This window comes from Homalodisca vitripennis, chromosome 4 (assembly GCF_021130785.1).
Source record: "Homalodisca vitripennis isolate AUS2020 chromosome 4, UT_GWSS_2.1, whole genome shotgun sequence".
In the NCBI taxonomy this organism is placed as follows: Eukaryota; Metazoa; Arthropoda; class Insecta; order Hemiptera; family Cicadellidae; genus Homalodisca; species Homalodisca vitripennis.
This window is the reverse complement of record NC_060210.1, coordinates 646496-660379: the sequence shown is the minus strand read 5'-3', so window position 1 is coordinate 660379 and position 13884 is coordinate 646496. Positions and strand designations below refer to the sequence as shown.

General features: G+C 32.3%; 1 protein-coding gene across 1 annotated transcript; it reads left to right on the top strand.

Annotated features, from left to right (window-relative positions):
* Positions 1–531: 531 nt before the first annotated feature.
* On the top strand, positions 532–1774 carry LOC124358880 (2-aminoethanethiol dioxygenase-like). Its single transcript, XM_046811115.1, has one exon. It carries the CDS (start codon positions 678–680, stop codon positions 1443–1445), a length of 768 nt encoding a protein of 255 aa, XP_046667071.1. The 5' UTR covers positions 532–677; the 3' UTR covers positions 1446–1774.
* Positions 1775–13884: the final 12110 nt, after the last annotated feature.

Here is a 13884-nt window from a genome sequence, read left to right as displayed (position 1 = left end):
CTCTCACCCAAGGAGAACCAGCGAGAGAACACTGTCCAGCCACAGTGCAATCTGATAACAAAATGAATTGAAGTGTTCTGATGAACTGTTATAGTAATACTCTTAGAAGAAAACTATGATTATCTAGATATTTTTACTATAATCATATAAAAATTTATTTGCATAACCCTTGTTTTGCAGATTTAATTTAGTATTGTTAAAATTAGTAAGATTTCCACTTAGGTGATGTTTTCTCCGATTGCGATGGCAATTATTCGAAACACAAATTTTACAAACAAATTAACAGTTGCAGTTATAAATTTGAATAGTTGGGTGGGACTAAAACATCACTCAAGTGAAAATAAGACGTATGTCTCCCTGGCTGTAACTAATACACCTTTTCATAATAAAATAACAGCTAGTACAATGAACAAATCTTTGGCTATTATATGTACATTCTAAGACATAACTATTACATTTTAAACTATCCTCTCTTTTTAGAGTTCCTATTTTACTGTTAGTGCAGCAATATCAGCTGACAACGAAAAAATGGATACGCTCGGTTAGCTGCTGTCTGCAGATGTAGTTCTGTCACTTTCAGAAATAATAACAAATGTGACAACCAAGGCGTGTTTATTTGACTTGTTTAAAATAGTTTTATATATTTTATTTTGTGGGTAAATTTTAGTGTTGTTGAAATGGCAAGTTTTCCACTGATTGAAATTGTGAAACGACAGGCGATACTAACGTTTTCAAAACTGGCAGGTGTTTCCTCAAACTTTGAAGAAAATTTTTCCAAACTCAAAAGTTTGACAAACAAAATAACAAGTGCCGATATAAATTTGGATTCTTCTTTACTTCACCCGATTCCAAATGGAATGGAAGAAGAACATGCACCAGTAACTTATATTCAGGTCTTGGATGATCCAAATTTGACCATTGGCATTTTTATTTTGAAACGAGGTGCAAGATTACCTCTACATGATCACCCATTAATGTATGGAATTTTAAAAGTTGTTCATGGGACTGTTCACATTCAGAGTTACTCAATGGTTACAGGAACAAAGGGACTGAAGGAAGACACTATTCCACAAGGACTTAATTCTGTGCATCCAGATGATATAGTCTTATCTCAAGATACTATGTCCAAACAAGTGACTTTGCTAGCAAGAAAAGAACAAGATGTTTATGTTAATGAAACAAGTCCCTCTTGTGTATTATCTCCAATAACAGGTAATTTACATGAAATCCATAGTGTAGATGGACCAGCCGCTTTTGTTGACATACTTGCTCCTCCTTATGGGTCCGACATCCCTGGAGTGGGCCCTAGACCTTGTCGCTATTTCAAAGAAAATGGTGACGTGGCTGTTGAACAAGACGGAGACAAGAGACCTGTAAAACAACTAGTTCGTATCCCCTCTCCTCCTGATTATTGGAGTAATTCTGCACCTTATCAAGGACCTTAATGAAGTAGAATTAGATTTTAAATATTTAGGCTTAAGTCAATAAAAAAAAACTGTTATTTAGTTTTAATTTGGTTAAAAATGTGATTATTCTGTGTTAGGCTATCTAGCCTACAATTCACAATGATATTATTGATAGCATATCCAGATATAATAATCTGACTACTAAGTTATTGTGCTTACTATATAAGTGATTTTACTTGTTATGTGACTATAATCAATAGGCTTAGGCTAAAGCATAATCAGTAAGGTATTTAAATGTTAAACTGTACCCAAAATGAATACATCATGTATGGCACCTTAAAAGTATTAAATTTCTGTTTACAAAATAATTTGTTGAAAATGCATCTTCTCAAATCGTTTTCCTGGGCTGAATTTTTAGTTCATACTAGCTGTTTCCCGCGGTTTCGCATGCTTTACCTAAACTTTGCCCGTGTATTTGCACTTTTGGTTCATGCACGTACATGTATTTTATTATAAAGCGGTCTAACAGTCAAGCTTTAAGTTCAACCATATATTTATCATAAAGACAAACATATATCCTAACTTAGTGCCTTCAAATAGTCTTTGGCAAATTAATAGACGTAACTGTCTCGTAATTGCAGTTTATAATGTGCTGGCGCTTTGAAAACTTTTATATTTTGCAGCGCCACCTCGTGGTGAGTTTTATAAATGAGTATAGCATATAAACCTTCTCCGTCGAAAAGTACACATACTTTCAAATTTTCATAATGATCGGTCAAATAGTGTACAATTCCATTAAGGACAAACACACAAACATTCATTTTTATATATATATAGATTATAATTTTAAGTTTATCTATAACTATAACATATACTGCATATAGCTTGTAAGCCTACACAAACATTATCAAATGTTTTAATTAATTTTCTATAGGCTAGTAATAAATAGCAAACTTTGCTAATAGGCCAATTAGGCTACATTTTTATCATCATCCTGCAAGGTAATGCAGTTGTTATTTATCGATAGTCCATCTGAGTTTTAAACCATTAGCATGCTATAACGAGAGTAAACCACCAGTAAAAACCAAACCAAAATTTCACTGTGACGAGACAGGCTCTCAGTTAAACTTTGACTTTGAAGTTGCTCTTTTATATGTTAGATAACTGTATTGTAATACTGTGAATTCTTCCTAATCCTATTCTTCGTATATATGTATCTGCATAAATTATTTCTTGTAACGAGCCTATGTTTACTGTTTTGGTGACTGTAGGGAGGGTTCATGGCTTTAGTAAGTGTTAAAAAATTGCATGTTTGCGAAGCAATGAAATCTATACATAATCTGTCTAGTTCATTACAAATTATCAAAATAATACTTTTTCTCAAAAAGTTTTCAGTTGACATACCATACTTATATTGTACATAGCACTATAACAGTATTTATTTATTCTTCCAGTAGTACAATTAAATAAGTTAAAAAAGAGTATTAACGAGTATAGTCTAAACACTAATTATATTTACTTATATAATAAAATAACCAACAGTGTTAAAATAAGTAATCAACAAAACAATGATTAAGTGTGATGCACACACACATTACTGGTTTGTTTCTTTGTTATTTGCTGATAAGAAACAAATAACAAAGTGATACAAAAAATTACAGATAACTGTATGCAAAAATAAGAATATTTCACCAGCAACATGCAAGAAAAGATAAATGATCAGAAACATGTAAAAACATAAAAAACAATCAACAACAATCTTAAACATCTAAACAATTACAAATAAATATTAACACTTCTGAATACATTACTAGATCTGCTACATGGATACTAGAGTGGGGGAGACTTTAATAAACAGCCTACACTCGTTATTTGGTTGTTTTTGTCGAATTGTTCGATATATTATCCAACTTCGATATGAAGAAATTATACACAATATGAGTTATAGTAAATTACCGTAACAAGAAGAATCTTGTTTATTGCAATTTTAAGAACATAAATTTAGCACTAACATTACTAAACAACAAAACCATCCAAGGCCTGGACTTATATATCAAATAAACCTTACAATATTTATAACTTAGCCAGCTTGATAGCAATGAGTAACAGCTTCTGTGAAATGGAGGAAAGAATTCTCCCCATGGGTTACCAGGAGACAAACGTACAAGTTGAAGCCACTTAAACTAATCTCGTCACTTGTGAGAAATATCTCATATTTTCCTCATATTCATTGCCATATTCAGGCTCAAAATATTAGTTACTTCTTGCTGTTTATTGTTTACATTAAAACTGCCATAAGTAATAAGGTGAAATCATGTTCTAAGTGAAATAAATTGTAATATCGAATTATGCCTTCGGATAAAAACATCGAACAATTTGTTAAGACAACCGAACAACGAGTGTAGGCCGCTTATTAAAGTCTACCCCTAGAGTGACGTGCGTGATTGTGTGTGTGCGCCTGTGTGTGATGCAAGCTGCTACTCAGGTCTTTACAAGGGAAGCCACTTTTCTTCTGAATGATGCAACAGTCTTATTGAGGAAGTCAACATATGAAGCAACATCACTTCCGATTCTAAGAAGTCTAGAGAGACCTTTGTGGTAAGTGTAGTAAGTAAGATGGTAGTGTCTATGTATATATATGTACATATATATATATATATATATATATATATATATATGTTCAATCAGAATAATTTAAAAGAAACCCACAAATATTATCTGCACAATATTTTGTTTTATTACAACTTTTTCAAGTATACAAATAATACTGGATGAATATAAATAAACAGACAAAGAGACACCTGATAACAAACTTTCTAAAATGTAAATAAAAGTTTCTACATTCAAACAAATTTGGATAAGTTGTTAATTTTAAAATAAAATAAATATAATAGAATTTTTAATTTTGGTAAATTTACTAGATAAGAACCTAAGAATTCAAGTATAAAACAATAATTTAGCGAATTTTGAGTCTATAGGGTTGTTCAGATTTTAATTTGAGTTGATGTGCCAATTCATAACTCCATAGATTCACATAGTTTCGATAGCTATTTTCACAAGGTTTAATCCTGATTATATATTTGAGTTAATTCAAAACCTTTATGGTGAATAGCATGTAATGCTACTGGCTTTATTTTGTCTTTGTGATTTATAGAAAAACAGTGATCAGTCATTCTTACTTGCAGTGAATTTGAGATTTTCCCAATGTAGTCCTTGGAACAAAACGTACAGGTTAGCTGGTACATTGCATTGTTGGAAATACAGCACAATTTACCAGCTATTGAAGAAATTATTTTATAAACTCGTATTCATAATTGTTCAAATACCACAAAGTGGTTTATTACATGGTTTACAGCCAAAAGATCAATTTTGAGAATTTTTCTAACATTAAATTTCTTAACAAAACTCTTCAAGAATACACAGGTTCTGCTAGCAACAATTTCTTTTAAGCAATAAGGCAGTATTGTTGACACATCTATGTACTGCAGCAATGAAATATGTGTTTGGGAATACCCGGTAAGCGTGATTATTTTGTACCGTTTTACTGGCACATGAGGGGTTAGCATTGAAATTTAAAATAAACTTTTGTGAAGGTTTAAAAATAAAAGTAAATCTTCTGAAATAAATAAAGTTCAAACTAAAATAAAACTTCTTCTTAAAAATAATAACTGGAATTAAAATAAAAATAAAAACTTCTTGATGACTTTTAAATTCATACTTGTAATATATTCTTCACTCCCAAAATGTACTAAGTTCTTACAGCTTGTCTTTTATTCAATTTTCAAACATTCACACTCTAATCTGATCTGGCAATTCTTCACTTTAATTTATCTTCAAAATTCAATTTTTATTTTGTTATTAATTTTCTTTACTTTACTTTAAAAATTATTCTTCAGTGTTAGACACTTAAAAATTCTTCAGTGTTAGAGTTTTAATAAATCAAATAATTGCTGAAAGCATCTGTAACAACCACAAAACTCTTTTAGTATTTTTACATAAAATTTTATATACATGTGCTCACTGCACCAACAAGTTTTATATTGCACAGATCAAAATGACAAGTTCCTAAATTCCCATTTAATTTAATTTTTACAATATTTCAATCCCCAAAATTATTCCAAAATAACTAAGAATGTATATTGACTAGACTCCAGTTAAAAAGTTCACTTACCCGCAGGTTCGATGACGATTAGCAAAAAGATTTACTCTAAGCACTATTTATTCTACTCGTTACAATCACTTCCGATGAACTGAGATGGAGGTACGGTACGTCTACTTCACCCCACCTCTCAATTTCGTTATCAAACACTGCCATCTGCGATGCGTGCCTCGCCGATAGCAGCCTCTTGTACAGTCCAGCCCTTATCATTCATCTGGGCCTACTCCTTCCACCGGTAATCCAGTTATCCTAGAATTATTATTTAATACAATCGGTACAATTTCCATCGATATATAACATAGTGCCAGATATTCTAATTTCAAAACAACATTTTAATTTTCAAATTAATACTATTATTAACTGCTAAATAAATTAATGTTCCAACAAGCAGGTAGTTCACAGATAAAATCAAGTCCCTTAAGATAGGAATTAAATGTAGTCTTCAGACTGAACTGATTATAAAAAACTTTAATAGATTATTACTGTTTGTGTTTATTTTAAACTAGACTAATTTAGCCATAATTGTGTATAACTCAGCATATTTCAACAGTCATATGGTTTTGATGTGCATTTGCAATTGGTTATGTAACAGTTGTTTGGAAAAAAACAAAAGAAATTAATCATAGTTGCAAAAATTATTATTGGTATTTTACATCAAAAGAGGACGTGACTATTTTATCAACAAGCAAGGTACAGAATGTTGATGAATTGTGAGAGTTCGGGTAACAATAAATCAGAACACGATAAGAGAACAGACTCCAAAGGTCTAGAACACAACTATGATCCAACTTGTGAATCCCGAAAGAACTCTTTGGAGACTGAACAAGTTCTTGTTGATGGTATACCAAACCTCATGGAAATTAACAACACCGATTTTCTCAAAATAGATAAGACTGTTGAGCAAATCGTCCATCAACTTTTGGAAAACAAACAAATCATTGAAACAAAAGCAAATGGAACATTTTGTATGGAGGATAAAACTTCACTTTTTTTGGAAAATGTTGAAAATTGTCACAATGAAGATTTCTTTAATATAAATAAACTTATGTTATCAAACAAAAAAATCAAAGAAGGTGAAACTGATAAGTTTATAAGTGAATCGTTAATTAAAATGCAATCTTTGGATATCACAGATGACAAAAAAGATGTCCCAAACGCAAGTGAAACTAATACTTGTGTTCCAGTAGTAAAGAAAGCTCCTATGGATGATGTAGAGGGGCCATTTTATCTGAACAGAAAACTTGTTGATGTTGAATTGTACCAGTACCCGCCTTGATGTTAAGAAGTGGAATCCAACTCAGATGTTGTACGAGATATGCTCCATCAACCACTGGAACAAACCTGACTTCTGCCTGGTGGACTTTGTCTGGAACCAAGGATTCCTCTTCTGTGTGCGGATCAATGGGATCGCATTCTACTCTATAAAGAGAGGCATGACTAAGAAGTTAGCAAAACATTATGCCTCCACTAAGTTCTTACGGTTCATTGGGTTCAAATTTGACTTTGACGACTCTCTCAACCCAGAACACAATATGAACTGTAACAAAGTGGATACCACAGGCTGGATACGACCAAGAGTGACACGAGAAACTGGAGCAAGACATACTTGTAGCCTGCGTAGACAGTTAAACAGATATCAGCCATACTGTTATTGTAAAAGAAATGGCTGGGCAGAACAGTTTTATCGAAGATAAATATCAAATATAACCCATTGTACAAAACTTAATTTTACATTATTAATGTTTATTCTTATTATCAAACAGTTCAATTTAAAATTTCAATGTGATATTTTTATCCGTCTACAATATTTTAATATGTTTATTATGTTTTAACAAAATACACACTATGAAAAAGAGTTTTGTAAATATTATTATATTGAAATATCCTATAAAATATTATAAGCATAATAAGACTCATATCTAACATTTTTACTTTCTTTCCTGTACTGTACCATTTTCATGCCACAGAGCGATTTATAAGGTGGTAGAAGATTAAAAACTTCAATTTTCTGTAGTAAAAGTCATGATTTTGACTAAATTTGACATATGGTTGTAGTTGTCATCCAATGTATTTCTATTATTTTATATATGTATTATATATATATATATATATATATATATATTTTATATACATATATTATTTTTTTAATTATATATATATATATTTCAATTTCATATATTACAAAAAAACATGTTCTACTCATTAACCTCTCAATAAAATGCATTTTTTTACACGTACAGTGGGATATAAATAATTAAAATCTCAATGAGCTGATAAACAATTTTAATCATCCACAAATTTGAATGACCAAAGTAGTAAAAATTGGGGTAGAGCTTTAAAAAAGACAAAACTATTATAACTTCATTATATTCATATCACAAAAACAATATTACAAACATTGTTTGTGTATTTCTTATTTAGTGTGTGTGTGTGTGCGTGCGTGCGTGCGTGTGTGTGTGCGTGTGTGTGTGTGTGTGTGGGAGAATTTTTGTATATATGACATCGATAGACACAGAAACTATTTTGACCGATCATTATGAAAATTCAAATGTATGTGTATTTTTCCATGGAGAAGGTTTATACGATATGCTCATTGATATAACTGGCCACCAAACGGCGCTGTAAAAGATAAAAGTTTTCAAATGCCTGCACATTTATAAACTGCAATTACAAGACAGTTACGTACAGGTCTTGTCAAGATATAGGTGTGTCAATAGGTGTTTTAACTAGTTCATTTGAAAGTGTTTAAACTTTTTATTTTAAAGTGAATTCTGTCAAGATTTTTTGGTAAAATTGTATATCAAGACAGTGTTAAAGTGGTTAACAAATAGTTTCTGTTTTTAAGTTAAAATTATTTAAATCATCAAATATTTAAAGTTACAACCTAAAACTAACCTTTCTGCAGCACATTTTGGTAGCAGGTATTTTAAGTAAAGTCATACTTTATAGTTCAATTTTGGCTATTTGATTATATTTGAAGGAAGAAACCCTATTTAACAACAACCAACAACTGATTCTGACTTTTTCATTTTTCATAAGATAGGACTGGGGGTTTTCCAGTGTAAGCAGGTTATCTGGACACCAAACAGCTGGGTACTGATACAGCTTATCTGGCTTTATCTGTTGCCCTGATAACAACTACTATAGCTCAGAAGGGTGCTGTACTTCTAATTGGGAGATACCTGGTTCAATTCCCTCTAGGAGTGTAATCTTTTTGCTCCACTGAAAAATAAATTTGCTTTAATTTAAAGCTTTATTTTGTTGTTGTAAACAAATTTGACTATTTGTACAAAAGTTTTTAAGACACACATTAGGCACACAGAAATAATATGGCAAAATTTCCTTGTGGAATTTGTGAAATTAATGTAAGGTCATCAGCAATCTTATGTACTGGCCTATGCAGCAAATGGTTTCATTTTAAATGCGTAAGTTTGACCTTATCCAATGTGAAAACTATGGAAAAGGAGGATTTCGTGGGAGAGTGGAAATGTATAACTTGTCAAGATAACATGCAAACAAATGAAATCCCTAAAGGTGTATTAATTAAAAATAATGAAGAAAATTTTGATCAAGTAAATTCTCCCTCTCTTGCCGATGAGATTAACAAATCTATCATACATGAAAATGAGGAACTTAAACAAGAACTACATATAGCGAAGAACAATAGCTCTCTCTATGTACTAGAACTCGAAGATAAGATACGACATGATGAAGAAACCATTGAATCACAAAAAAAATCATTTGATAAAAGAGAAAAAGAACTAATAAGCCAAATACAATCTTTAGAAAAAAAACTTAAAAATGAAAAAGAAGATAACGAGAACCTCATCTCAATTATTGAAGAGGAAACAGAAAACGAATTAAGAAAAGAAAATAAACAGCTAAAAAAAATAAATGGGGAATTGCGAAACAAGTTAAAAGAATTAAATGAACAGAAAAAAAAGCATCCCACGACACAACAGGACTATCAGACGCAGATTATTCTGGAGGAATTAAAAAAGGAAAAGCTGGAAAGTGAAAATTTAAGAACAGCATCTAAAATCCTACAGGAAGAAATCAGGTGTTTGGAAAATAAAATTCAAGAAATACAAACATCTAAGAGAACCTGCTTGAGTTGCTTCCCAGCCATACAACAATCACATTCCAATATGGACCTTTCAGGTTCATCATCCCCCTGGATAACACAATCTAGAAGAGGAGCTGGCTGGCCCAAGCATCCACAGTCACCTCAAGGTTTACAGTGCACAAATGGGTTTTCACCCTTGGCTGTGGCTGACGAGGAGGAGGAAGAAGATGTGGGCGATAAAGAAGTTTCACAATCCGAATACTACATCTATGGCGACAGCCATGGGCGTGACCTGGCATATCATATTAACCAAAAGCGCAAGTCGAATAATGCATGTGGTTTTGTTAGGCCTAGAGGTCGAACCAAGGATATATTAAATGATACAAAACTTAGAGACAATAAATTTGAAAAAGAATGATGTCTTAATCCTAATATGTGGTACAAACGATGTGGCCAGAAATGAGGCTAGCGAAGCCCTTGAGGGGTTAACTCGTACGTTAAACAAATATAAACATACAAATATTGTACTTGTGGACTTACCAAATAGGTACGATCTGAAATCATGGTCGTGTGTAAATAAAGAGGTTAGGAAAACAAATATTTCTTTGGAAGAACTTTGTCGACAGCATCCAAACGTCACGCTGGTAAAAGCAAGTGAGGCAGAAAGGCATTTTCACACCCGACAGGGTATGCACTACAACTACAGGGGGAAAGTTTGGCTAGCAGAAAAAAATATCAAAAGCAATAAACAAGATGGGCAGTAATGCACAAAGCCAAGCTCTGGTCAATATGGAGCTGAGCCTTAATGAAGAGGAACTATCTGAGAAGTACACTGAACAGGGCGGTGCAGAACTTCAGGGTTCTTCACTGAAGAGGCATGAAGGCATGAAGCACCCTGAACAGGGCAAACGTTGAACTGCAGCAGCCCTCGTCGCTTGGCGTGGAATTGGCAGGAAACTTGGAGGCCTCTATGGGAAACTACCGGGAAGCATCAACAACCCAGATAATGTAGCAAACTTACAAACATCACCTCTTAGTATTTTACATTTAAACACCCAGTCAATTAGAAATAAATTAAACTTAATAAACCTATTTTTGAATGATTTTTATTGTGACATTTTCATGGTGAATGAACATTGGCTGTTTGACGAGGAAGTTTCTTTGTATATTCCAAAATAATTTTATTTTAGCTAATTCCTTTACTAGGAATAATCTATCTAAAAGAGGTGGTGGATGTTCTATTTATATTAAGCCAGAGATTGAATTTAAAACAATTGATTTAAGACCTTTTTGTGTAACAGGCCTTTTTGAGGTAGCAGGTATTCTCTTGCCTAAACTTAAGTTAATAACTGTCACTCTATATCGCACGCCAGACTCTAATGTACCACAGTTTTTAAATACTCTTGATTTATTTGTATTATTTTTACATGACAAATACAATAATTTTACAGTATATAATTTCTTCAGACTTCAATATTAATGTACGACAAAATAAACCAGAAGTGAAGTGGTTTTTAAATATTTTAAGATCACATAACATGTATTTGTTAAACAATGAGCCAACTAGGGGCGAGGCTTGTCTAGACAACATTGTAACATCAATCAGTAGAAATAAAACTAATTGTAATGTTATAGAACCACATTTATCTGATCATTCTGGTGTATTTGCTCAATTTTTCGACATGTATGTATGTAAAAATAAGCCTAAATTTGAAAAAAAATGTATTAGAGATATGAGTGATAGAGCAATTTTTAATTTTAAGTATGACTTACTTTCAAACAAACTGGAGTATTTTAAAACTGTTTTAAATGATGTAGAACAAGCCTTTGATTATTTTATGGAGTTGTTGACGATTTCTTTTGAGAAAAATTGTAAAGTTAAAGATGTTAAGGTTAAGGATAAGCAAAAGAAGGTAAAATTAAAATGGCTCACACCTGAGCTGAAAACAAATCAATGAGTACAAATTAGCCCTCTACGATAGATATAAAATTAGCAAAGGTACAGCCCAGGAACCAGACTACAAAAAAGATTATATCAAAGCAAAAAGATTGTTTAAAAATACGAATAGATCAAGCCAAACGGTTGGAGAATGAATGTTACATAGAAAACTCTAGTAATAAGTGTAAAGCTGCTTGGGAGATAATTAAAAAAGAGTCTAATTCAACAGCCCAGAGTTCAGAGTGTATTATAGATTCTAGTACCTTTAATGATTATTTTGTTAATATTGTGAGTAGTTTAAATCTTAATAAGAGTAAAAGTGTACCTGATAATAAAGCTTTAAACCTAGTTAATAAGTATATTATACATAAAAATATTGATACAAACCTAACTTTTAATTGGCATGAGATTAAAGCAGAAGAAGTTTTAAACTGTGTCTCTAGATTAAGTAATTCAAGTAGTGTAGATATATATGGATTCTCGAATAAAACCATAAAAAATGTTATTGAAGGAATAGTAACACCTCTTACATGGTTATTTAATAAGATGTTTGGAGCAAGGGATTTTTCCAAAGGCATTAAAGCTAACTAGAGTGTGTCCAATATTCAAGAAAGGGGACAAATCAAATCCCTCAAGTTACCGCCCAATCTCCTTAATACCTATACTTGGTAAAATATTTGAATTAAACATTAAACAGCAACTTCATTTTTACTTTGTCCAAAATAATGTATACTGTCAAGAACAATTTGGGTTTATTCCAGGGGGAAATACAATCAAAGCAGTAGAGACTGTAATTGATAATATTCTAATGAGTTTTGAAGAGCGTATGACAACATCTGCTATGTTAATTGACTTAACTAAAGCCTTTGATTGTATAGATCACAAAAATTTTAGTGGATAAGTTTCACAGTTATGGAATTAGAAATAATGAGCTTAATTTACTAAGGTCATATCTGAATGACAGAAAACAGATGGTTGTACAACGTAATGATAAATCTAGCTTTAAGAATATTACCAGAGGTGTGCCTCAAGGCTCGATCTTAGGTCCTTTTTTATTTGTAATGGCAGTCAATGATTTCTCATTCAATGTGACATGTAAGTCAGTGTTATATGCTGACGATACTACTCTGATTAAACAGCACAAAACATTTAGATGAATTAATGGACAAAGAAAATCAAACATTAAAAATGGCATTAGAATGGTTTGAAGCAAACTCACTTGCAACTCCTAGCATCATACAACATAACAAGAATGACTCTCCCACCAACACGCATAACAGCCAACTCTGTGACTTCAATAGACGCTATCTGTACAAACCTGGAGACCAACAAAGTGACTGTAAATGTTTCACATACTGGACTATCAGACCACACAGGGACAATTTTGTACCATAGAGCTACCTGAAAGGTGTTCAGTCAAATCGTTCACAAAACGCAGACATCTGAATAAAAGAAATCTTTCTGAATTAAAAAATCTCGTAGCTGCAGAAAACTGGGAAAATGTCTTAAACACTGACAATGTTGACGAAGCATATAATAACTTCAGTAATACCATTGTAAGAGCTTTGGACTGTACATGCCCATACAGAAAGTCGCAGATTACCCAGCGACGGTCACATATAAAGATGGTCTACAATGAAGAAACAAAGGTCCTGAAAGATGAATTTCTTAAAGCTCAAGAAAATTATAGATTGACAGGAAACCAGGAAGACAAAGCTGAAGCTGCTAGGAAAAAGAAAACCTATGACTTGAAGCTTAAACAACTTAGAAGTGAAGCAAGCACTGAACACATTGCACAGGCTAGTAACAAGAGCAAAGCAATATGGGATGTCATAAACAGTGAACGGAAAGCAACACATGAAACTTCAGAAGTAACTATGACATGCTTAAAAATTGGTGAACAGGAAGTGACAGATGCTACAAAAATTGCAAATAATATTAACTCCTTTTTTTCAAAAATTGCTGAAGAGACACTTAGGAACCAAGTGAGGCATAACTACTCGCAGGAGAACCTCACTGAAATTGCAACCCCTCTATCTATCCTTCATCCTGCAACAAACTGAAGAAATACAGACAATTATAAATTCCATTAAACCAAAATCATCAGCAGGTATTGATGACATATCTTCAAAAATCATCAAAATCTGTGGAAGAACTCTTCTGACTCCAATTTTAGCTATCTGTAACAGGTCCCTTAACCAAGGCATCTTTCCCTCCAGACTTAAAATTGCTAAAATATATCCCAAACACAAACAAGGAAAGAAAGATGAACCAGCCAACTATAGACCCATCTCTCTCCTACCTACTACTTCAA